The sequence below is a fragment of the Epargyreus clarus genome, unplaced genomic scaffold, assembly GCF_041222505.1.
Source record: "Epargyreus clarus isolate Ecla_fem2 unplaced genomic scaffold, WU_Ecla_fem_2.2 ptg000033l, whole genome shotgun sequence".
NCBI lineage: Eukaryota > Metazoa > Arthropoda > Insecta > Lepidoptera > Hesperiidae > Epargyreus > Epargyreus clarus.
Genome location: NW_027332238.1, coordinates 6,000,733 through 6,025,850, shown reverse-complemented (window position 1 = coordinate 6,025,850; position 25,118 = coordinate 6,000,733). Strand labels below are relative to the sequence as shown.

The 25,118-nt window shown below is 40.2% G+C and overlaps 2 protein-coding genes across 2 annotated transcripts in view; one reads left to right on the top strand and one right to left on the bottom strand.

Moving 5' to 3' along the window:
* LOC140755616 (lysosomal alpha-mannosidase) overlaps positions 1 to 20,166 on the bottom strand; it is a 33,204-nt gene extending 13,038 nt beyond the window's left edge. The window contains exons 1-7 of the mRNA XM_073090917.1: positions 20,073 to 20,166; positions 12,467 to 12,556; positions 5,768 to 5,870; positions 4,738 to 4,819; positions 3,692 to 3,877; positions 2,365 to 2,570; positions 959 to 1,095 (exon numbers count right to left, since the gene is read on the bottom strand). Coding sequence (XP_072947018.1) covers positions 959 to 1,095; positions 2,365 to 2,570; positions 3,692 to 3,877; positions 4,738 to 4,819; positions 5,768 to 5,870; positions 12,467 to 12,556 — 804 coding nt within the window. The 5' untranslated portion in view covers positions 20,073 to 20,166. The remainder of the gene's footprint in view (positions 1 to 958; positions 1,096 to 2,364; positions 2,571 to 3,691; positions 3,878 to 4,737; positions 4,820 to 5,767; positions 5,871 to 12,466; positions 12,557 to 20,072) is intronic.
* A 690-nt stretch (positions 20,167 to 20,856) lies between these two features.
* On the top strand, positions 20,857 to 21,930 carry LOC140755604 (uncharacterized). The gene has a single exon (XM_073090893.1). It carries the CDS (start codon positions 20,978 to 20,980, stop codon positions 21,905 to 21,907), a length of 930 nt encoding a protein of 309 aa, XP_072946994.1. The 5' UTR covers positions 20,857 to 20,977; the 3' UTR covers positions 21,908 to 21,930.
* The last annotated feature ends 3,188 nt before the right edge of the window (positions 21,931 to 25,118 follow it).

The window sequence follows — 25,118 nt, the reverse complement described above, 5'->3', positions numbered from 1 at the left end:
AATGAGTCGTGTCGCCATAGCAAATTGTATGACTTCACGCTCGCAACAGCTTCAGAGCGGACTAGCAGTTTGGCGCGGTTTATACCAGAACACAGCAGCGGTACACTGTTGTTATAACAGAAATAAGTGTGACGGCGGTGCCGGAGTCGAACCTCAGAAGATTCTATGATCTAGTCAAAAATGACATTTTTTTTAATACTTTTGAATTGTTCGGGTTGACAAATACAAAAAGAGCGAGGGAATCCTCTATTGTAATGTATTATTTTAGACTACATTATGTAGCTATGTTTAATATAACATTTTTTAGGTTAGGTTCAGTTGTAAGCACTAGTAAATTCTTGTCGTTAAACACGATAATAGATGGCGTTGTAGTACATTTTTAATTAATAAACGATAAAATTCATTAAAAATAATTAAACCTCTTTAATATATTTTTACATATTGAAGTATCAAACGAGCATGCAGTCCACCTGATGGCAAGTAGGTACTGTCGACCAAGGACATCTGTAATCAACCCCGGATAAAATTACGATTCCTACCTGAAGTTGGCAACAGATGCGTCGGTACATCTAACGACTTAGTTGGAACGCCTCGGAAAAGTATGTCTCCCTTACCACACTTCAAACCAGAACACAGCAGCGCTACACTGCTGTTAACAGAAATAGCTGTGACGGTGGTGCCGCCGGAGTCAAAACAAATTCAATACAAGAATTGGAAATATCAGAAAATCTCCACTATAGGCATTCCTCAGAGTAAATTCTATAAGTTATATAGGAGTACGTATTTAATATTTACTTTCAGAAATATTGACACAAATTAAAAAAATACATTACAGTTAATTTTCATAAAAAAAAATTAATAACACAAGCCATCGCATGAATCGCAAAAATCGTAGCCAAAACAAAAAAAAAACAAAAAAACATTTTTTTTCTTCTTTTTTCAAAATCTCAAAACTCACCCTCGAATCAACATTGTATAGCGGGGAGTCGGGATCGTCGATGATGGGCTCGTCAGTACAGAGCACGTCGAAGCAGAACCCGGGCGGCGGGGAGTATGTGTTGTATAGCACGCCCGTGAAGATGTCTGATGGCTTGCCTGGAGAAGAGTATTCTTATGTGACCAAAAACATAACTTGTAAAAAAACCAAGTCTTAAAACTTAATTCTTCTTTTTTTTGGTTTTCGAGAAACCTTCGAAAGGTACCTGGTGCCGTGGGAACGTGGGGTTATGTGGGATTGTTAACGCACTAAAACCCACTCCAGTGGCCGTCCTCGGCGCTGTATAGAGGACTCCGGGATCTCCAAACGAACGCAACCGGAGTCCTCCTAGCGCGTTTTCCCGTCGGGCTCCATCCAGGTGAGTGTGACGCTCACCACATCGCTGGTGTACACGACGGTATGCGAACACACATACCGCCGTCCTTCCCGGGGTCGCTGGTCGGGCGGTTCGAACCCTACTTTTCCGCAACCCTCCCACCCTCTGCCTATTAGTCGCCTCTTACGACAGGCAGAGGATACCGTAGCCCTATTCTGGCCTAACACTAGAGGGACATTGTCCACTCACCCAGCTCATCATCTCCACGCCACAGCGTCTCCATGCTCCGGCTCCGCAGCCGTCGCGCCTTGTCCTGGAAGTCTATCCTGCCGAGCAGTAACCCATCGTACCCCATACCGGCCACCAGTGAGGCGAACTCACGCGAGTGACCCGAGCATGTGACCAGAGTGTGTTATATGTACTTACTGGACTGTCACTTGTTGAGGCGCAAGATTTTTTTGTCCCTTTCTTACATGAATTCTCCATTTCTTTCCCACATTCCAGTGTCTTATACGTACTTACCGTCATTTTTGGTTGCCAGGTATGAGATGTTTTGTCTCTTTCTTGCACTAATTCTCCACCTGTTTCTCACATTCGAGTCTTTTACTGTACTGATTGCCATTCCCAGGGTGCGAAGATTTTTTGTCTCTTTCTTACATTCATTCTCCATCTCAGTCCCACATTCTGCTACTGACACTCTCACCAATTCTTCAACTTTAAGAATGTCGTCTCTTTATACATTATTTTATCTCTTTCTATCGTATGTCACTTCATCAGTCATCGAATACAACATCTATGTTTTTTTTGTTTCATTCGTTCTCTCTTTCTTTCCCTCTCTCACACACACACATACATTAAAACAGAAATACGCATATACATACACACACACTGTTGGTACAATTCGGTCAGTTCTTATAACGCAAGAACTTTGCTCAATAATTTGATTCTTCGCACCTGTCTATATTCCTTTCTGTCTGTCTCCCTCCTTCTCACTCTTTACCTCTGTCTCCCTTACTCACTTAACACAGTTGTTCGTCTAAAGTATACTCACCCAGCTCATCATCCCCGCGCCACAGCGTCTCCATACTCCTGCTCCGCAGCCGACGCGCCTTGTCCTGGAAGTCGATCCTGCCGAGCAGTAATCCATCGTACCCCATACCGGCCACCACCGATGCGAACTCACGCGAGTGGCCGAACGGATCGATCTGCCAGCCCACGCGTGGGAGCCCACACGGGCCGAAGGTCTCGTTGAGTTTGCTGTTGAAAACAAATAACAATGTCAAAATTATGCAGTGGTTGTGTTTGGTGTACGCGTGTATGTCTCTCTCTCTCTCTCTCTCTCCCCCTCTCTCCCTCTCTCTCTCTCTCTCTCTCTCTCTCTCTCTCGCTCAGTGTGTGTGTATGTGCGTGTGAACACTATTCGTCTTTCTTTCATCCCTTGGTTCGTCGTTTCTATCGTTCATGAGTGTGTGTGTGTGTGTTTGTTTGTGAATATATATCTGTGTTTGTTTGTGGAACCGTGCACATTTGTGTGTATGCTTTTTTTTATAATATAGGAGTAGCGGACGAGCATGCAGTCCACCTGATGGTAAGTGGCTACTGCCGCCCATGGACATCTGTATTCAACCCCAGATACGATTACATATTCCTACCTGAGGTGGGCCACAGATGCGCCGCTACCCCTGAGGACTAAGCTGGAACGCCCCGAAAAAGTCTGTCTCCCTTACCACACCCTTGAAAACGGAACACAGCAGCGCCTAACACTGCTGGTATTAGGCAAAAATAGGTGTGACAGTGATGCCGCCGAAGTCGAACCACAAAGGGTTCTACCACCTTCAAAACCATTATTTGTCATTCATTTATCATTTATTTATCAAAAGCTGCATTCGTGTATGCATGTAAGTATGGTTCACTCGCGCGCATGTTGTGTTTCCATACGTATGTGTGTGTGCATGTATTTGCGCGTGTGAAAGTATGTGGTTACGTTTGTGTGTGTGTGTGTGTGTGTGTGTGTGTGTGCGTGTGCGTGTGTGTGTGTTCGTGTCTGTGTGTGTGTGTGTGTGTGTGTGTGAGTGTGTGTGTGTGTCTGTGTGTGTGTGTGTTCGTGCATGAGGGAGGGCATTTGTGCGTATGTGTGCGTGTGTGCGTGTGTGTGTGTGTGTGTTCGTGCATGAGGGAGGGCATTTGTGCGTATGTGTGCGTGTGTGCGCGCGTGTGTGTGTGTGTGTGTGTGTGTGTGTGTGTGTGTGTATGTATGTGGACACATTATATCCTGTATGTTCAGGATTTTTCATTAGTGATTGTTTGTGTACGCGTGTGTTTGTGTGTGTATGAGAGAGAGTGTGTATGTGTGTCTGTGTGTGTGTGCACCACATCACCTCAGTCCCCACGTGAACTGGTCCACGGTGCTCTGGTAGTGCGTGGCGGCCTCGTCGTTCATACTCCAGGCACCGCCGACGAACTGCAGCCTACCTTGCCGCACCAGCGCGTGGACTTTGTGTTTAGTGTCGTCACTCTGACGGACCCACCACTTCCAGAAGAACGCTGTTTCGACGTACATGAACCTGGGAAGAGTAATACAGAATAATTAAGAAGAGGCTAGTTAGTTTCGACTAGGCATGGCTATTCCGAAAAAGAAAGCCCCAAAAATCGAATCTCTAAAAATAAATCTTCGATGTTTTCAGCTACAAAAAGTGAAAATAACGAAAAATGGTCATCAGGAGGCACTGAAATACGTATCAGTCTGCAATAAAATGTCTATAACACTATCAATTTCGAAAATATGGACTTTCAATTTTCTAGGATGAAAGATGGATTTACTGAATCGATCCAGTACTGGAGATCGATTAAAATAATCGCTTTTTTTGATCCAAAATATTGATTCTTCGATTAATCGATCTCACGAACGCCGAAACTAGGGATGGATCCCTAGTTTCGGCGTACATGATCCTGAAGATCAATAGACAAGTAATAAAGAAGAAACTCTAGAGAATAGAGAAGAGGTTTTGTATAAGAACGCAGTCGCTATAAGAAAAGAGAGAGAGTAGACATAAGAATAAAAAAGAAAAAGAAGATAGAAAGATTTTCTAAAGGGTTTTTTTTTTATTATATAGAAGTAGCAAACGAGCATGCAGTCCACTTGATGGTAAGTGGCTGCTGCCGCCCATGGACATCTGTAATCAACCCCAGATAAGAATTGTAACTGAGGTCGGCCAGAAACACTCCGCTGACCCCTGAGGACTAAGCTGGGTTGCCTCGGAAAAGTATGTCTCCCTTACCACACTTCAAACCAGAACACAGCAGCGATACACTGCTGTTATAACAGAAATAGGTGTGGCGGTGGTGCCGCCGGAGTCGAACCACAGAGGGTTCTACCTTCAAAACACACACACACACTCTCTCTCTCTCTTATCTAATACTTTACCTTCTTTTTGGATCTTGCCATAGTTCTTTCACCACCGAATCCAAGATGTACTGAACTCCAGCCAGTTGTATATTGTTTCGACCTGAAAATAAATCAATTAAACATTACTTAAAATACAAATGGAAGGCGTTTTGAAGGTGAAAGTTATTTCAGAATTTTCACGTTTATAAACTTTAATTTTAATGAAAAATTACATAGTTTTTCTAGTGTAACGAGTTAAATAAACCATTACTAAACAGTAATAGACTGAAGAAATTGCTTTATCAACCGTAGAGCCATTATGCTTATGGTGAGGTACCTCCGTCACACCTATTTCTAGCGGGAAGCAGTTCTGCGTGTGGAAGGGTGTGGTCGGACTTACATGTGAAGCGACCTCTTAGTCTTCAGGGAAGGCATGTGATAGGCTTCAGCTAGAACCTGTTCCATATGTAGTTGGTTACAGATGTGCATACAGTGACTTACTATAAACACGTTAACACCACCACGACACCTAGAAAGTGGTACCCCTGTCTCTGCCTAATAAAATTAGTGTTACGGTGCTGTGCTCCGGTTTGAAGGGTGTGGTAAGAGAGGCATACTTATGCGAGACGTTCCAATTTAGTCCTCAAAGGTAGCAACTCATCTTGAGATAGGAAATTAATCAGATCTGAGGTTGATTACAGATGTCCGGTGGACTGCATGCTCGCATGCAGCATGCAATCCACCCGATAGTAAGTGGCTACTCCCGCTCATGGACATCTGTAATCAACCCTAGATAGGATTAGATATTCCTACCCGAGGTCCGCCACAGATGCGCCGCTACCCCTGAGAACTGAGCTGGAACGCCTCGGAAAAGTATGTCTCCCTTACCACACCCTTCAAACCGGAACACAGCAGCGCCTAACACTGCTGTTATTAGGTAGAAATATGTGTGGCGGTGGTGCCGCCGGAGTCGAACCACAAAGAGTTTTTTAAATTATCTTGTAATGTATGTGTTTTTTGTTCTTTTTTATTTTAATGACAATAAATGATTATATTATTAGGTACTCACTTCCAAAGTAGTACTGGTCGACAGTCTTCAACCAACCCACATCATCATGGGTGTGTGGGACGATGTGGACGTTCAGGACACCTTCCTTGGCTTGGGTACAACTCTAGAACAGACATTCGTAAGGTAGAAGAAGCAAACCCTCTCAGTTATGTACGTATTATACCCGAGGTATTCCCTGAGGGTTAATACATGGGGCTCTTCACGAGGAGTGTAAAAGAGCTCCGCTTTAAAGCCGGCGATGAATTGGCGACTCCTCTGGTGTTGCAAATGTATATAGGCGACGGTGACTGTTTTCCACCAGGTAGCCCGTCTGCCATAAGGCTGCCTTTAGGTATCAATATAAAAAGAAAAACACTTGTTTTAACGGTGTAGGAAAACTTCGTGAGGAAACACACCTGATAATTCGAATTTGGTCAGTATAATAGAGTATGGATTATGGTCTAAACTTTTCTCACTCTGAGAGTAGACACTTTTCTATCAATAGGACGACAATTAGTTGACGTCAATATTTAAAAGAGCTTCAATTTTAACCAGCCACCCTTCTTAACTTTCCCACAAGACAGTGATTTGGGTTCTTTGCTCTATGTGGGGGCACGGTAGTGCACGATTGCCAAGTCAACCTATTCATTTAAAACATAAAAGATTTTAATATTGATATGGTCTCATAAGTTGTTGTTAAGTTAGCTAATTACGAAATAATTTAAGACAGAAGATCTATAAGAATAAATTAACCGACTTGGTGGCTTGTGACATGGATCTCACAACTTTTTACGGCAGAAGAATTATCTTATGTTTTTTTAAAAAGTTATGTTTTGATGACATCTTTAATTTTTGTTAAGTTTTCTTTATTTATTGTATAAATAAGTTATAGTTTAATTTATAACTTATGTAATTGAAAATAAGTAAATTGTTTAATAAACAAGAAAATTGTGTAAGGGTTATAAAAAAAAATACATTGAAATAAAAAACGCTCTTACTAAGTAACAAGGCCAGAGAAGGGGTTGTCAGGGGAAGCGGGGTGGGGTACCAATCCAGATTCCAGTCTCTGGGTATGTCAACCTTTTTCAACATTTACTGTACTACTTTTTGTTTCAAAATAGCAGCCTTAAACTCCAAAAGGTACAGTTTCATACCATACCTGCTGCTTCTATATAGAAGAATACATATGTACTATTACAAGAATACATATGTATTATTTAATTATTTTTATTTCTTCTGAAATTTATAATATAGGAGTAGCAGACGAGCATGCAGTCCACCTGATGGTAAGCTACTGCAGCCAAGGATATATGTAATCAACCCCAGATAGGATTAGATTGCTACCTGAGTTCGGCCACAGATGCGCCGTTACCCCTGAGAACTAAGGTTCAGAACAAGCCTAGAGACCAGGATTGAAATTCTAAACGTAGCCAGATTTATCGAAGTTATATACATAATATTAAGAATTAATCATTTGTTTAACGGAGAATGAAAACCTCGTGAAGAAACCTACACATCTGAGTTCTTGAAAAAAATCTTAACTGTATGTGAAGTCTACCAATACGCACTTGTCCAGCGTGGTGGGCTATGACCTAATCTTCATTCTGAGAGGAGACCTGTGCCCAGCAGGACAGTAACGGTTGACAACAATCTCAGATTGTTTACAGATGTATATATATATATATTTTTTTTATATTTGAACCTGACGATAAAGCAGACGTGCTACCTGATGGAAAGTAGTCAACGTCGCCTATGGACATTTGCAACACCAGAGGAGTCGCCAATGCATCGCCGGCTTTGAAGGAGAGCTCTTTTTGCACCTTTTTTGAAGAGCCCCATGTCATAGCGCTCCGGGAATACCTCAGAAGGAAGTTCATTCCACATCTTGCACGTCCGTGGCAAGAACGTCCGCGCAAATCGAACCGTGGAGGACCGCCACGAGTCCAGTTGGTGTGGATGGAACTTCATCCTTCGGCGAGTGGTGCGATGGAGGAACGGTGATGTAGGCACCAGGTCAAATAGTTCCTGGGAACACTCACCATTGTAAAGCCGGTAGAACACGCAGAGGGAACCTATGTCCCTCCGTAAACTTAAAGGTTCTAGCCGATCGGAAATCCTCGGATCGTTGACGATTCGTAGTTCGTACTGCGCGTTTCTGTACGGAGTCAAGTGGGTTAAGTTGGTATTGGGGTGCTCCTGCCCAGAGATGCGAGCAGTACTCCATGTGGGGTCTCACTTGCGCCTTATAAAGCAGAAGGAGTTGCCCCGCAGTGAAGTACCGCTTCGCTCTGTTCAGGACGCCCAGCTTCCTTGATGCCAACTTCGCCTTAACGTCCAAATGACCCCGGTATTGCACATCACACGATATGTCAACTCCTAGGATCCCTATACTTTTATCAATGGTGAGTGGAATTCCCTGGAACCGTGGCGCTATGACGAATGGGGTTTTTTTAAGCGGTGAACGCGCAGACTTGCGTCTTCGTGGGGTTGAACTCAACAAGGTTAAGTCGACCCCATGTCGAGACCTGCTCCAGAGAGTTCTCGATTTCAGACACAAGTCGGATTCTGCTTTCCTCCACGAGAGTCCGAGAGGTGTTTGCACGGCCTGTGTACACAGCATCTCCCGTACTATCATCTGCATAGCAATGACTGCTGCTAGATTTTTGCAACATGTCATTGATATGCAGAATGAATAGCGTGGGAGAGAGGACAGAGCCCTGGGGCACGCAAGCATTAACAGACTTCGTGTCTGAGCAGCACCCGTCAACTACGACTTTGATTTGCCGTTCAGACAGAAAACTGGCTGTCCATGTGCACAACCTCTCGGGAAGACCGTAAGATGGAAGCTTCGCGAGAAGGGCCCTATGCCAGACCCGGTCAAAAGCCTTTGCAATATCCAGGCTAACCGCCAACGCCTCACCATTACTCTCAACGGCTTACGCCCATCGGTGTGTGAGGTACACCAGAAGATCACCAGCTGAACGGCCCTTGCGGAAACCATATTGGTGATCGCTGATCAGCTGGCGATCCTCGAGGTACCTCAGAAGCTGGGTATTAACCACACGCTCCATTACCTTTGAGAGCAAGGAGGTTATCGCAATAGGCCTGTAATTAGCCGGGTCACTGCGGTCACCCTTTTTAGGAAACGGGTGAACGAGGGCTACCTTCCACGAAGACGGTACTTCACCTGTGGTATAGGAAAGCGAGAATAAGCGCGTTAAGATGGGAGTCAATTCGGGAGCACACGTCCTCAGCACCACTGCGGGGATTTCGTCCGGCCCACTCGACTTCTTGACATCAAGGGACAATAGAGCTCGCCTGACAGCTCTCTGCGTAAAGCGTATATGAGGCATAGAACCCTCACACCGCGGGATGGTAGGCGGTGTGGCCCCCTTGTCATCAAGAGTCGAGTTTGAGGCAAAGAGGTTGCCCAGAAGATCGGCTTTCCCCTTTGCCGTGTGGGCCAGAGAATCGTCTGATTTCCGCAGGGGCGGTAGTGAGGAGTGACAGAAATTACCCACGACAGCTTTGGCCAGCGACCAGAAGGCTCGACTCCCGGAGGGGTAACCAAGTAGTCGCTCGCCAATTCTGCCAATGTGCCTAGAATTCGCCTTGGCCATATACTTCTTTACTGAACGGGAGGCAGCGTTAAGTGCGGTTCGTAACTCGGGGGTCTTCGGATCCTTGCACGCGTGCGCTGATGCCCAGGCTTGGTAGGCCTCTTGCTTATGACGTGAAGCCTTAGCGCAAGGCCCATCAAACCAGGGCTGACTCCGCCCACCGACGGACACGACAGAGTTTGGAATGAAGCATTCCATACCCTGCCGTATGACGTCGGCCACAGAGTCAGCGCACATGCTAGGATCACCCGAGACGAAGCATAGCTGCCTCCACGGGTACGAGGCCAGGAATTCCCGGAGCCCGTCCCAATCTGCTGACCTGTAGTGCCAAACTTGTCGCTTCCCCGGTGGTCGAGCCCCCGTGGGACGCGACAAGGGCACAGAAGAACTTACCAAGCAATGGTCAGAAGATCCAAGAGGAGCCTTGACCATCACTTGGTAGTCATCAGGATGGTTGGTTAACAGAAGATCCAGCAAAGACGCAGTATGGGTCTCAATATCAGGTACCCTAGTATGACCGGGTACGACCTGGGAGAGCCCATATGCCAAGGAGAAGTCATACGCAGTTCTTCCGGCGAAGTCCGTGATTCGGGAGCCTAGCCATTCAATATGGTGGGCATTGAAGTCACCCAGAATGACCAACTCCGCCGAAGGGCACTGCTGCAGCATTTTGTCAGTCCCCCACTGGACGTGCTCGAATAGTCGAGTTGTCTCAACATCTCCGCTGTAGGACCTATAAAGGCACGCGTAGACGCGGGTCTGCCCCCCAATATCCACGCGCACCCACAACAGGGATAGGTCCTTGTCTTCGAGGCAGCTGAGACGGCGGCAGCAGATATCATCCCGAACATACACACATACCCCGCCTCGACGCCTGAAGGCATGTTCTAAACTGTAGCCGGGGTAATTTATTTATTTGTTTCGCCCGAGGGCGATATCTGCGTCTCCGTCAAAAAGAGAAAAGCCGGCTTTGCCGTCTCAAGGTGGTGATGGACGGCATCCAGATTGGAATGGAGCCCCCTGATGTTGCACATGTCCACAGTAAGTGTGGAGGAGGTCGCCGCTGAGTAAACGTTTCCCTTATTATTCTGCCTTTTCATACTGGTGGTATAAGAAAAAGAGGAGGAATTTGAAAGGACTTGCGATGCTCCTTCGACGCCTCTCGGGACAAGGTGCGGATCCCGTAGCGCCGTGCTCACAGTGGTAATGTGGGATGCTGGCGCGGGGGACGGAAGGGCCCCCGGTCCCCCCCGTGCACGACTACCCGGCTCCACTCCGGTCTCTTACTCCGGCAGGGTAATCGTGCAACGGGATTTTTCGCCGGTTGGCGGGACAGCCTCCCGGGCCAGAGGTTGACGGTGTTACCCGGGTTCGGGTCCCCAACTAACCGGCGGGCGGCCAGCGGAAAACCGTTTCACCGGGTCTCCCTGGCCCCCGCGACAATACACCACGCCTCCGAGAGCAACGACGCCTAGAAGGACCCACCGGACCCGAAAGGTACGCCGTCGGAAGCACCACAGAGGATGGGAAGGGAGGATAGGGGATGAACTGGCTCCCAGGCGCACTACCGAAACACGAAGAGTCGTTATTAGCGGTAGACTTCGGCCTGAGGGTGGTAGCTAGCCAGGCAGATCCCACGAAGAGATCTTACCACCAAGCAAATGTATAGTCCGCGTCAAACTGCTAGACCGCTCTGAAGTTGTTGCGAGCAGGTGTAGTCATACAATTTGCTATGGCGACGCGATTCATTTCTATATTCAGAGCGGACTAGCAGTTTTACGCGGACTATACAGTAGTGGCCCCTTACCATGACTTCAATGTTACAAACAAACAAACAATTTTTATATAAATAGCACTCCAACTTATCGTAGGCATGATAAGGCGACCTTTCTCTTATCGAGAGCATTCATATATTGACCTCTGTTATCATTTATTAGAAATAGTTATTGCCTTTTACAAGTGAATAATATTTTGAAAGTATTTTGAAATGTGAAGGGGGGAAACAGTTCTGCTTTTCGATGGTATGGGGATGCCGACTGATTTTTTTATAATATAGGAGTAGCAGTCGAGCATTTAGTCCACCTGATGGTAAGCTACTGCCGTATGGACATCTGTAATCAACCCCAGATAGGATTAGATTGTATTATTTTAGACTAGAATTATCGCGGAATTGAGACATTAGAATTAGATTGCTACCTGAGGTTGGTCACAGATGAGCCGCTACGGAAAAATATGCCTTACCATACCCTGTTGTTAGGTGGAAATAGGTGTTGTGGTGTTGTGGCTTTAATACGGTAAAAGTCCCACATAACCCGGCGTCACTCCCATGGCGTCGGGTACCTTTTGAAGGTTTCCCCTTGTCAACAAAAAATGGTGGAAATAGGTGTGGCGGTGGTGCACCGGAGTCGGAACACAGAGTTCTTCGAGACATTCCAGCTTAGTCCACAGTGGTCCTGGCGCGTCTGTCGCCGACCTTAGATTGGCAACTAATCCTATCTGAGATTGCACAGATGTCCATACGACAGTAACTTACGTAGATTGCATACTTGTCTGCTACTCCTATTATATATTATAAACAAAATAGTCTAATAAAATATTATATTTATTTATATACTAATTTAATATTAATAGGTAAAAACATAGATTAGTAAAGATACTTCGCCGCCTTGAAATTGAATGAAGCCACAAACGGCCTATTTTAGTAAGTTCTTATTTTGAATTCTTGACAAATAAAAAAAATTTTAGAGAACATTTAAGAATAAATAACCAATACTGCGTAATTTACGTAATAAATAAATAATTATTTCAAATATTTTAGGGACATTTTAGCACGGAGACGTGGCAAAACTTTTTTACGCAACTATTTCAATTCTCAAAACTGGGTACATTTTCTTGTTAGGAGTGAGTAATCTTTACTAATCTATGGGTAAAAATAAAATAGTTTTAATTTTTAATACTGGGCATTAGTCTTCAGAAGTAGCAACGCTGTGGCCGACCTCAGATAAGAATCTAATCCTATCTGGGATTGTACAGATGTCCGGCAGTGACTTAACATCAGGTGGACTGCATGCTCGTCTGCTACTCCTATATTAATACATACCTCATAGCCGCATTTTTCTTCTGTTTCTCGAAGAACACTGCCCTGTGCCAACGTAACACAAAGCAGTAGCACGGCTATAAACATTGTCATCTGAAACAAGATTAAGTAAAGAATATTAGTTTTGTTTCTAATAATAAAACAATATACGCTTTCTACACTCACAGCCCCACACTAGAATTCCCTGTGTCGTGTTGCTATAGACACGCACAGAGACAAATACACAAACACCCAGAGCCAGAAACAGAAACCTTTATTCATCATTCAGATATCTGTCTGGCCGGGGATCGAGCCCGGAACCCGCCGCCACACCTATGGTGGTAGTAGCAATGTTAAGCGCTGCTGTGTTCCGCTTTGAAGGGTAAAGGTTTTTTATAATATAAGGGTAGCAGACGAACATGCAATCCACCTGATGGTAAGTGGCTACTGCCGCCCATGGACATCTGTAATCAACCCCAGATAGGTTTAGATATTCCTACCTCAGGTCGGCCACAGATGCGCCGCTACCCCTGAGGACTAAGCTGGAACGCCTCGGAAAAGTCTGTCTCCCTTTCCATACCCTTCAAACCGGAACACAGCAGCGCCTAACACAGCTGTTATAAGGTAGAAATAGGTGTGGCGGTGGTGCCGCCGGAGTCGAACCACAAAGGGTTCTACCACCTTAATGAATGTATAGTTTGAATGATAAGGGACACTTATTCAAGGCATTCCAACTTAGTCCTCAGAATTAGCGGCGCATCTGTGGCTTACTCAGGACCTGATTTAGATTTAAAGACCTTCTTCGTTACATATGTCCATGGGCGGCAGTAACCACTTACCATCAGGTGGACTGCATGCGCATCAACTTTTTACCACGCTTTTATTAGCTTGACCTGTATGTATGTATGTAACGGAATCTTTGAACGCAATTTTTACCCACTTTGAACCGTCCGATTCATTTAAAATTTTTAACAATTATCAAGGACCGATGACAATACACGATTTACATAATTTTATCCCTCATTAGGATCGTCAGGAATCAGGATTAACGATATTCCTTGTGCGATTTTAGCGTGGTTTTTAGTTTTTAAACTATAATTATTTAATATACAAAATATATCTAGCCAATAGATTGAAAATCATACAGCCATCTCAAGATCACAAGATGAAGTCAATAACCAATCGATAACATTTAAGATAAAGTTTGAGTGCCACTTGTCAGCACTTGACTATTCCGGTCAATGTAACATTACATATCAATGACAAGTTTTGAAAAAACTGTAAAGCCCGCAGCCCGCCAGCATTCTCGCGAGAATCTCACGAGAAACGAAAATGTAGAGCCTATACGAATCGGATTTTTCTCGCGCGAGATTCTCGCGACAATTACAGGAACGACCATCTGTGGGGCGCTCGCTCCCGCGGGAACTCCCTGGACTGGCGACCTCCGACCATCAGGAGGCCGACCGTCCGCTCGGTAACGACCCATAAGTACCGAATCACCCACTTAACAGTGGGATGATGTATTTTTTATATTTTTCATTATTCTATAATGTTTTCAATAACATTATATTATTATGAATAAATATCAAGAATCCGGGGGGTATTTACCAACCGAGAATCTGCCCGGGCAAAGAGGAGATCCTCGAGACCTGAAAATCCATGCCCACCGCTCTTATGCTAACATTGTCTCCGCGTATGAGAGCCCCGAAGAATTTGACGTCCCACTTGATGATCGCGAGAATGTGGAGCTGGCTTAATGAAAATAATGATAATCTTTAATAAAAACAAAGTCAAGTTTAAAAGAACGGTAATAATTTTGAAAAACTGTAATAAAACAATGTTACGTTTTAAAGGAGTGTAATAAAAATAATGACAAGTTTTAAAGGACTGTAATATTTTTTAAGGAACCTAATAAAAATGAAAAATGAAAAAATGATTTATTGATGAATAATGACAAGTTTTATAAAACTGTAATAACTTTTAAAAGCTTTAATAAAAGTAATGACAAGTTTTAAAAGACTGTAATAATTTTAAAAGAATTCATTATATTTTAAAGATTGTGATAAAAATAATGGCAGTTTACTTTCATTATTTTTGTTTTGTTTGAGCTTATAACTTTGAAAATCAGACGTGCCTGGGATTCGAACATGAGACCCCCGATTAAGGAGGTCACTTAACCACTGGACTATCACTACCTAATGATTGAGTGACCATTAATTTCTAATACACATAATTTCAAAATGACTGCTTGGTATGAGGGTAATATCGTCATTACCTTCCAGGACAATTACTTCATTAATGACACATTAAGATTGTTAATCTGTGGCCGAGTTACCTAATGGATATGTTATCTGTTGTTTTTGTTTTGAACTAAGGAGAGTAATGAGTTCTAAAAATAATGATTTCAATGACCTCCCAAACCTAATTATCATTTACAGTCAAATAATATAATGACTTAACGATTAACCGTCGTAGAGTCAACTTACCCTGATGATGCTCCGTTTTGGAGCGAAACACGTGTTGGTGGTAGTATGGTTTTTGAAGGTGGTAGAACCCTTTGTGGTTCGACTCCGGCGGCACCACCGCCACACCTATTTCTACCTAATAACAGCAGTGTTAGGCGCTGCTGTGTTCCGGTTTGAAGGGTGTGGTAAGGGAGACAGCTTAGTCGTCAGGAGTAGCGGCGCATCTGTGGCCGACCTCAGGTAGGAATACTTAATCCTATCTGGGGTTGATTACAGATGTCCATGCGCGGTAGTAGCCACTTACCATCAGGTGGACTGCATGCTCGTCTGCTACTCCTAATTTATAAAAAAAAAATGTATGGTGGTGTATATTTTTACCCGACTGCCAAGGAAAGGTTATGTTTTTCGCGCGTACCTTGTATGGTTTTCTTTCTTTATTTGGTCGGATCTAACAAACGGCTGGATGAATATCGACAATTAAAATGTCATTATATTCGTCTCAATGACCCGAGTGTCCTTAGATAGGTGTTAGAAAAAAAATGGCGGATTTTTGGCGTGAAATACTAATATATTTAAAAAAAAGTTAACCGAACCTATCGAGTAGGGTATCAAATGAAAGGAAATTAAAAGGAGATTACACATACATTATATAATATATACATATATATAAAACATCGTGATGACTGTTGAGTTAATGAGTAATTTAGCGTGCTGGAATTTTACACATAGGTTCTTCATATATCGTAAATGCACTAGGAGCACTTCGAGGATAAAATAGGATAATATTGTTTGAACATCTTTTGTTTTTGAAGCGGATGTAGGTATCCGCTTCAAAAACAATTACATAGATTAGTAAAGATTACTCACTCCTAACAAGAAAATGTACCCAGTTTTGAGAATTGAAATAGTTGCGTAAAAAAGTTTTGCCACGTCTCCGTGCTAAAATGTCCCTAAAATATTTGAAATAATTACTTATTTATTACGTAAATTACGCAGTATTTGTTATTTATTCGTAAATTTTCTCTAAAAATGTTTTTATTTGTCAAGAATTCAAAAAAAGAACTTACTAATATAAGCCGTTTGTGGCTTCATTCAATTTCAAGGCGGCGAAGTATCTTTACTAATCTATGGTTTGAACATCTTTTGCTTTGAAGCGGATACCTACTATGAAACTTTGTATTTGGCTTTCTGGATAAAAGTAATGAAACGCCTACTTCACTGTTTTTGGAAATTCTACTTCAGCCTTTTTAGTGCAGTCGGGTTTTTGATTTTTTAATTAAATTACTTATTAATTTGTTCGTGGGAGGGAGGGTGGTACATACTGCATGGTTTAAAATATATACCATCATACATATTTGTAGCGGATTGTTGCGAAGTAGTTTTAATCTTAACTTAATAGCATGGATTTCCGCAAAGTAACGCCTGATACAATTAACTATGAAAAATTAAAATAATTGGTCCGCCATTTTGTGGTGCCCACCATATTAGATTTAGTATGACGTCACTAAGCTAATGATACATTGTAATCCAAAACAAATCGACGGTCCCTACGTATAAAGCGACATGTCAATAATTGCAATTTTATTGCATATTCGGCTTTAGATTGTCCATAAGCTTATGCCTATATAAGATTTTTCTTTAAATATGATGTATTTTACTAGATTTACCATTCGTATAACAGAACAAGTATAACAATTACAGGAAATAGGTGTCGTACATGCGGATATCTCCTACTTATCGTTTTGTACGATGTCTTAAAAAGCGCGCCACTCGGCATGAACGCGGTCATGTCTAAGTCTAAAAAAATATTCTTAGAATTGTATAGAGAATTATTTCTAGAGTAGTTTGAACATTAATTACGCTCTCCTGTAAACCTGCGTTTTCGACATGTCGCTTTATACGTAGGGACCGTCGAAATGCAAAATTTTCTCTCAATCCGTTATGATTAACTGGTTTAAAATTTAGTTGTAAGATGACCCTCCTATTCATACGATTTTTTTGATGTGAAACATCTATAGCCGCACCTCAAACCGATTTCTGGCGTGGCGACGCGTCGCCACGCTATACGATGGTATATATATACAATCTATATGCAGTAGTCTGTACGGTGTGGCGACGCGTCGCCATGCGCAATCGAATTCAATAAATAGTCATCGTTATCTGGAAAAAAATCGTAATATTTTATTTTATCATTATGACATATTTAGTTCCTATCACAATATGTTCTTTTCTGCATATTACTTTTACAAAATAATGTCGATGTTTCACATCTGCCAGGCGTCCCGTGACGGCTCACATTTTTTTTATAATATTGAAATAGCAAACGAGCATACAGTCCAGCTGATGGTACAGTCCGCGCCACACTGCTAGTCCGCTTTAAAGTTGTTGCGAGCAAGTCATACAATTTGCTATGGCGACGCGATTCATTTCTATATTCAGAGCGGACTAGCAGTTTTACGCGGACTATCCCTACATATAACTAACTAAAGTAATCTGGGTAGGTAGGTGACCCCGAGCACTTAGTAGGAATTACAAGCGGGGATAGGTTCTCTGACCACTTTTTGCTTTATTAACGGTGGTCACCACTCACTTAGGAATTAGAACATCAACGGACGGTAGTTAATAAACAATCTATGTATTTTTGTCGAGGAAAGATCGTACGAGTAATTTGATAATTTTTATTATATCTATTATCTAATATATAAAATTCTCGTGTCACAGTTTTCGTTGCCATACTCCTCCGAAACGGCTTGACCGATTTTGATGAAATTTTTTGTGCTTATCCGGTATCTATGAGAATCGGCCAACATCTCTAAGTGATAAGGGTTGTTCACCCTTAACATTTTTTTATTTCTATGGCAACATAACCTTTGCCGGGTCAGCTAGTTATTTATATTATTATTTATTTATTATAGATGTCGAATTTAGAACTTCCGTACCACCAAAATTTTCATTATTTTTTTTATTTTTACCACGCTTTTATTAACTTGACCTGTTTGTATGTATGTAACGGAATCTTTGAACTAATTTTTACTTTGAACGGACCGATTAATTTAAAATTTTGATCAATTATCAAGAAACGATGACAATACACGATTTTAATACTTTTATTCCATTCAGATCAGTTTGCCTTTTGCCTTTTGTTTGCGAACTATACTCAACCACGACGCAGTGATAGCATTCTGGTTTGAAGCCTCTCAATCGAGGGGCCCGCCGTTCGAATCCCTGGCACGGGCCTCTGATTTTCAATATTATGTGCGTATCAGTTGCTTTTTTGTATAATATAGGAGCAGTAGACGAGCATGCAGTCCACCTGATGGTAAGTGACTACTGCCGCCCATGGACATCTGCAATCAACCCCAGATGGGATTAGATATTCCTACCTGAGGTCGGCCACAGATGCGCCGCTACCCTTGAGGACTAAGCTGGAACGCCTCGGAAAAGTCTGTCTCCCTTACCAAGCCCTTCAAACCGGAACACAGCAGCGCCTAACACTGCTGTTATTAGGTAGAAATAGGTGTGGCGGTGGTGCCGCCGGAGTCGGACCACAAAGGGGTCTACCGCCTTCAAAGCTTATAAGGTAAAAAAACATGTAAGGTATAAATACCTTAAAGTTATTGAAAAAACTGTGTGTGAAGTCTACCAATACGTACTTGTCCAGCGCGGTGGACTGTGGCCTAATCCTTCTCATTCTGAGACGACCCGTGGGTTATTTAGTTGACATAATAATTATTGTGTAATCATCCGAGTAACTGACTAATGTTATTATTATTTATTTATAACAATGCGTTAATATATCGCCCCACATATTTTCCTTATATATTAGGTACATAAAGATAAAGTCACCTATGTAAACACGCAGATATAATAATGTTATGATTTTCGAAATAATCCTTAACCTTTTTGAATTCCAACCTTCTATATAAACAAAATAATAAAACTAAATCTATACTAATATTATAAAGAGGAAAACTTTGTTTGGTTGTAATGAATAGGCTCAAAAACTACTGGACCGATTTTAAAAATTCTTTCACCATTCGAAAGCTACATTATCCACGAGTAACATAGGCTATATTTTATATGAAATATATTTGATAAATAGATTTTGAGGCGGTACAAAGTTTGCCGGGTCAGCTAGTTTATAATATTTCTATTGTTATTAATTTTATCGGGCTATAGACGGTTATTTATAATTAATCCATCCAATGTTTGCCCACCAAAGATCGAATGTATTAGGTATTTTAGTAGGGACAAATGTTTCATTTCGATATTTTGTAGGCAAAACATTTTTGATTTATTAACAAGATCATCATCATCATCATCATCAACCCATTACTGCCCCACTGCTGGGCACGGGTCTCCTCTTAAAATGAGAAGGATTAGGTCAGATTGGTAGACTTCACATACCTTTGAGGATTTTTTTTCATCTCTCAGGTATACAGGTTTCCTCACGATGTTTTCCTTCACCGTTTAGCAAGTGATAATTAATTTCTAATACGCACATAACTTTGAAAAATCAGAGGTGCGTGCCTGGAATTTGAACCTCGGACCCCTCGATCGAAAGGCCGAGCTTCTTAACCACTAGGCTATCACTGCAGTGCACTGCGATCTATTAACAGTCATTATTTATACCATATAAACACCCAAATAAAAACATACAACGCTATTTAGTATTTACACTCACAGCCCCACACTAGGATATGTTGTAGGTGCCATGAACACACACAAAGATAAATACACAAGCACCCAGACCCATGACAGATGTCCAAATTCATCATTTAGATGTCTGTCTGGCCGGGGATCAAACCCGGAACCCTTCGCGTCGTCAGACCGGTATGGTGACCGCTCCACCACGGACGTCGTCAAATATAATATTACGAAATTCAGAATTAGCAACTTAAACGGTTCCCTATAAATTATTTATTGGTATAATTTATTTAAAACTTGGTAAAGTACACCTAGAATAAATAACAGGTACAAAACATTTTTGAAATTTTAAAATCTATAGTAAAATAGTTACTGAGACAGACGCACAAATATTAATTTATATGCATACATGTAGGTACAATTACCTACGTGCAGTTACGTACAATTACCTTGCAATTTATTTACAATATACAATAAGAAACAAAGCGTATGTTTAATATAAATACAATACTACTCACTTGATAAGCTGTCCCTACATCAGATTTTTTACGAATTCACAAATATTCCGACAACTATGACAACTGCCTTGTGCAGCGCACTGAACGAAACTAAATAAAGAATTAAATTATTGTATGAAGTGAACAAGTGAATGAATATACTGACTGAGTAGTTACTTGAACAAGACTGAATTGAACGAAATTGAGCTCAATAATCGTATAAAAATATTGAGAAGATATAATCAGATATAAGATTTAAGAACTCTATTCTTATAAAGGTGTCAAAGACAAGTAAAGTCTAATTATTTGCACTTGGCCCGCACGGTAGGCTAAACCTAGACCTTCCTAACCTTCATCTAGAGGAAATCCGTGCCCAGGAGTAGGGTGATAATAATCGAGTAATAGAAAAGGACCAATTTATATATTTATGAAAGGCTATGAAGAAGATTCCAATCAGATTCTATATTAGTGATAAACACTGGGATCGATTAATCGAATAAAAAATGATCTATTTCCGAGTCACTATAAAAATATTTAACTGTCGCTTAGGTGGAGAGTGGTTGTAAGGATATTAAGAATGGCGATGTGCTCGAAAAATATTCATGAATTCAAAGCCATATTTGAATTATCCAAAACAATATCGAAGATTACAAGATTAAACTCTTGAAAATAACTCTACAAAAATACGTAATATTTTCTGCAACGTTTTTTGCTATTTGCTATTTAGCTGAATCCATTAATTGATTAGTATCGATTAAAAAATATTTTGATACATACAATTATTATTTGATACAAGATCACATCCCTAATTGACAGTGACAGTTAAAGTCATATTGTGTTTTTGTTTTGAACTTTCGGGCGCGCTTTCATTTTTGTTACAATAAAATATAAAGATTGTTTAATTTAAAGGTTGGGAAGTTCATAAAATGGGTGACGCTTATCAGTTCTCCGTATCATCGCTGCCGTTACTGGAAGATTGTATTAAGGCCGCTAAACAACCGGGAAAGGAATGGATGGTCCTAATGAAAAAGAACACTGAACATCTCGAAAAGTACATTTTGAAACATAATATAAAAGAAGAGTGTATTACACAGCAAGAGAGCAATTCTAGTACAGAGACAATACGTTACGAACTTAATGAAACAGATAACGAAATGGAAGACATATCGAGGCAAGCTTCTGACGAGGTTATTGAAAATATTCGCGCCAATTTGGAATTGAAAGGGAACCCCGATTATTTGATGGAGCAGTGTGTGGACTATGATAATGTGCTGCAAATTTTAGCGGGAAAATTGTCTCCGGCGTGTGTAGAGACGATTTGTAACGAATTGTTTATTTCCCGCCCGAGTTATATCGAAAAATTTTACGTCGAATTTCTTTCTGTATATCTTAAACGTGATAATAATACTCTAGAATTGTTAATAAAGGCCCGTAAAGCGCATTCGAAAGCCTTTATATCACTAATTGTTGCTTTATTGTCGAGTGACACACCTGTATCTGTTTTAGATAATTTTTTTACCACCATAGATAATACTGAACTAAGCCAAATCTTACAAGCATTGTCTAAAACACAGATAACTCCAGAAGCGTTTATTCAACACTTAAATTCTATATGTTACTTGTATAAAAATAGTCCAAAGACGGCAGAAATACAACATTTCATACGAAACTGTTTATTGTTAAGTGCTAAAGAATGCTGTAAAGATAAGAATTATGGGAGGTTTCTGTTGACATATTTGCAAACTCTAAAAGAGTGTAATGCACAAATAAACAAGTATGAGTTGGAACAATTAGTGAATACACATGAAACTCCATTTGCGAGACGTTGTTTAAATATATTAAGTAATTATAAGTGAAATTTATTTTCACCAAGAATAAAGTACTCAATAAATAAGTACCACAGTTAGTGATCACTGTCATATGTATCATGTACATGTAACCAACTCCATATTGCGATGTATGATGTAAAGATCCAAGTCAGATGAACGTATCTACAAAAATCAAAAATTTTTTTTTTCACAAAATGGTTCACAATGTAGTCCTTTATGAAATAGCAAAATGACGTAACGCTATATTCAATATTTCACAAGTTCCAATAAAAAGAAATAACAGAAGAACCACTTTCGGTTGAACCACAATAACCTATTCTGAAGGTGGTAGAACCCTTTGTGGTTCGACACCGGCGGCACCACCGCCACACCTATTTCTACCTAATAACAGCAGTGTTAGGCGCTGCTGTGTTCCGGTTTGAAGGGTGTGGTAAGGGAGACAGACTTCCGAGGCGTTCCAGCTTAGTCCTCAGGGGTAGCGGCGCATCTGTGGCCGACCTCAGGTAGGAATATCTAATCCTATCTGGGGTTGATTACAGATGTCCATGGGCGGCAGTAGCCACTTACCATCAGGTGGACTGCATGCTCGTCTGCTACTCTTATATTATAAAAAAAAAAAAAAAAAATTAGTACCGTTAAATTAGTTTTATCATGTTAACTGTTAGACCTAAAACAACGTATTTGCAAAAAATACGTTTTTAATCATAGAATATTGTTTGTTCACAATATCATCACAATCAATCTCAATTATGAACTATTTTAATGTAATGTTGCAAAAGTTGTTGGCAAAGTGAAGTGGTGAATTGTCAGACTATTTTTGCTCTCCTGTAAAATTGACAAAATGTAGATATGTTCATCTGACTCTTACACCGCGATATAGAACAGGCTCAACCTGAAGCTGATCACCTACATTGCCTAATATGAACTTAGATTGTCGCAATATATGTAAGTCAGTATATATATGTAAGTCAATATATGTAAGTCAGTATATATATGTAAGTCCACACCCACAAAAATGGAAGGGCTGTGTTATGCTAGAATAAAGTGTGAAGGTCCTCCCAAGTGTAAAAATACTGATTCTACCAACTTTTTATAGTTTTTGTATTTCTTTTTTTTATGCATGACTTTTGTGAATAAATTCCAATAAAAGTATGATTCAATTTTATGCAATAAATAATATAATATAAATAAATGTTAGTGGTTGAAAATTTGAATATTTAAAGATGAAATTGTTACAATTACAATGTTTTTTTTTTTATTATTCATATTATATTGTATATTATATTCATATTATATTTTTTATCTTTATTTAAGTTTGCAATACTTTTAATTTCCTATTATATTGTTATTAGTAATTAGATTTTTATTATTGTTAAATAAATTGTTGTAAACATTTTATTTTAAAAAATATTTTTGTATTTGGAAGGTATAGTTCGCGTCAAATTGCTAGTCCGCTCTGAATATAGAAATATATCACGTCGCCATAGCAAATTGTATGACTACACCTACTCGCAACAACTTCAGAGCAGACTAACATTTTAGCGCGGACTATACAAGGAATTAATAAAAAGACATAATCCAAACCACCTTTTTAATCAGTCTAAAACCAGTTTGAAATAATTAAAATTCATAAAAATATAAAAAATGCTAAAATCAAAAAGTCAAAAATTAACAGAATAGTGTAGATTGGTTCCAAAAAGGTGAAGAAAGAATAACATGATTTTAATTTAAAATCTGTTCCAAAAAAGTAACACAGAATCAAATGCATTTTTTAACATACTACTTAATAACTAAAAATCGTAACGGTTTTTGTACAAAACATATGAACACTTATTTTTGATCACAGATGCAAAATTAATGGCCTTGGCTAACACGACACTGTCGCATCGTGACACGACGTCGTGTCGTGGGAATCTACGACTTGCATCATGATTATTGGTGATGCAATCGTGGGCTATTTTTTAAATATGATTGTAAGAAATGATGTACCCAGTGATGTTAAGGTCTCTTACTTTAAAAATAACACAAAATTGCCACAACAATTATTATGATAGTCGCCGTGTCGTGATAAAGCACATCGTAAAATCCACGATACGACATCGCTTCACTACACGACGTATCGTATGTGTCAGCCCTAAGTTTTCATGGCAATATCGAGTACATACCTATAGATGATTATTTTTAAGCACAGGCAAGAAAATATAATCAAAATTTATAAATTAATAATTCGTTTAAAATCAGAATAGTAAATGCATATAAATAATGCTATGTAGCATTTTTATAGATATTATTATGCTTCATCAATTTTATTCTAATCAATTAAAAGTTATTTAAGTTTTAAATTATATTTTCTCGATATTGCCTTAAAAACTAATGAGGAGATTTTGAAAAATCTTATTTCACTTTATATATATGAAAAAAATACATAATTTATACAGGACACAAAAAAATATAAATAAAGAAACATAATTCCATTTGGAATTATGCAATAAATAAGTCAAAATATACATAACTCAAATTATACAATAAATTATTGGCTTATAAATATAGAAAGATAATAAAAGAAAAGATAAGTCATTTCGAATTATACATAACAATATGACTTATATTATACATGAAAAGCAAAATTTATGACAGGAACATTTTAAGATTTTTCAAAATCACCCACCCCACAATTTTATTTTTTTAAACTATTATAACGATAATTTTAGATGCTACACATCACAGAATATGTAAGAAGCGTTTCTACTGGACGATATTTGTAATTTTTGAAAAATATGGGAGCCTGAATTGTTTGGTATACAGAAATCAATTTTTATTATGAGGATATTAATTACCGGAGTACAACACATGTCCACAAAAATGGCTTGGCAACGCATGGATTACGGGTCTATGCTCAAAAACGTCCAGAATAAATGTGCTTCAAAACTGAAAATACTACAATTTTCTAGGGAAATGTTCTACCGTAAAAAATACCACTACGTTAGTATTGGTACTATATTTGTTTTGTAGTGTGTGTAGGACTCATAGTTATATAAGTTAGGTTAAGCTTAGTATTAAGATAGTTACAATAAAGCCTTCAACCCAACAACACGCCTCTTCAATACCATACGAGCCTGATCGTACATTACATGGCGACCCTGCCAGTCCGGTGCGCGTGTGGCGCTGCCACGTTGCACGCGCACCGGGAGGCGTTCAAAATGAAGAATAAATAATAAGAAGAATTAAAAAACAAATT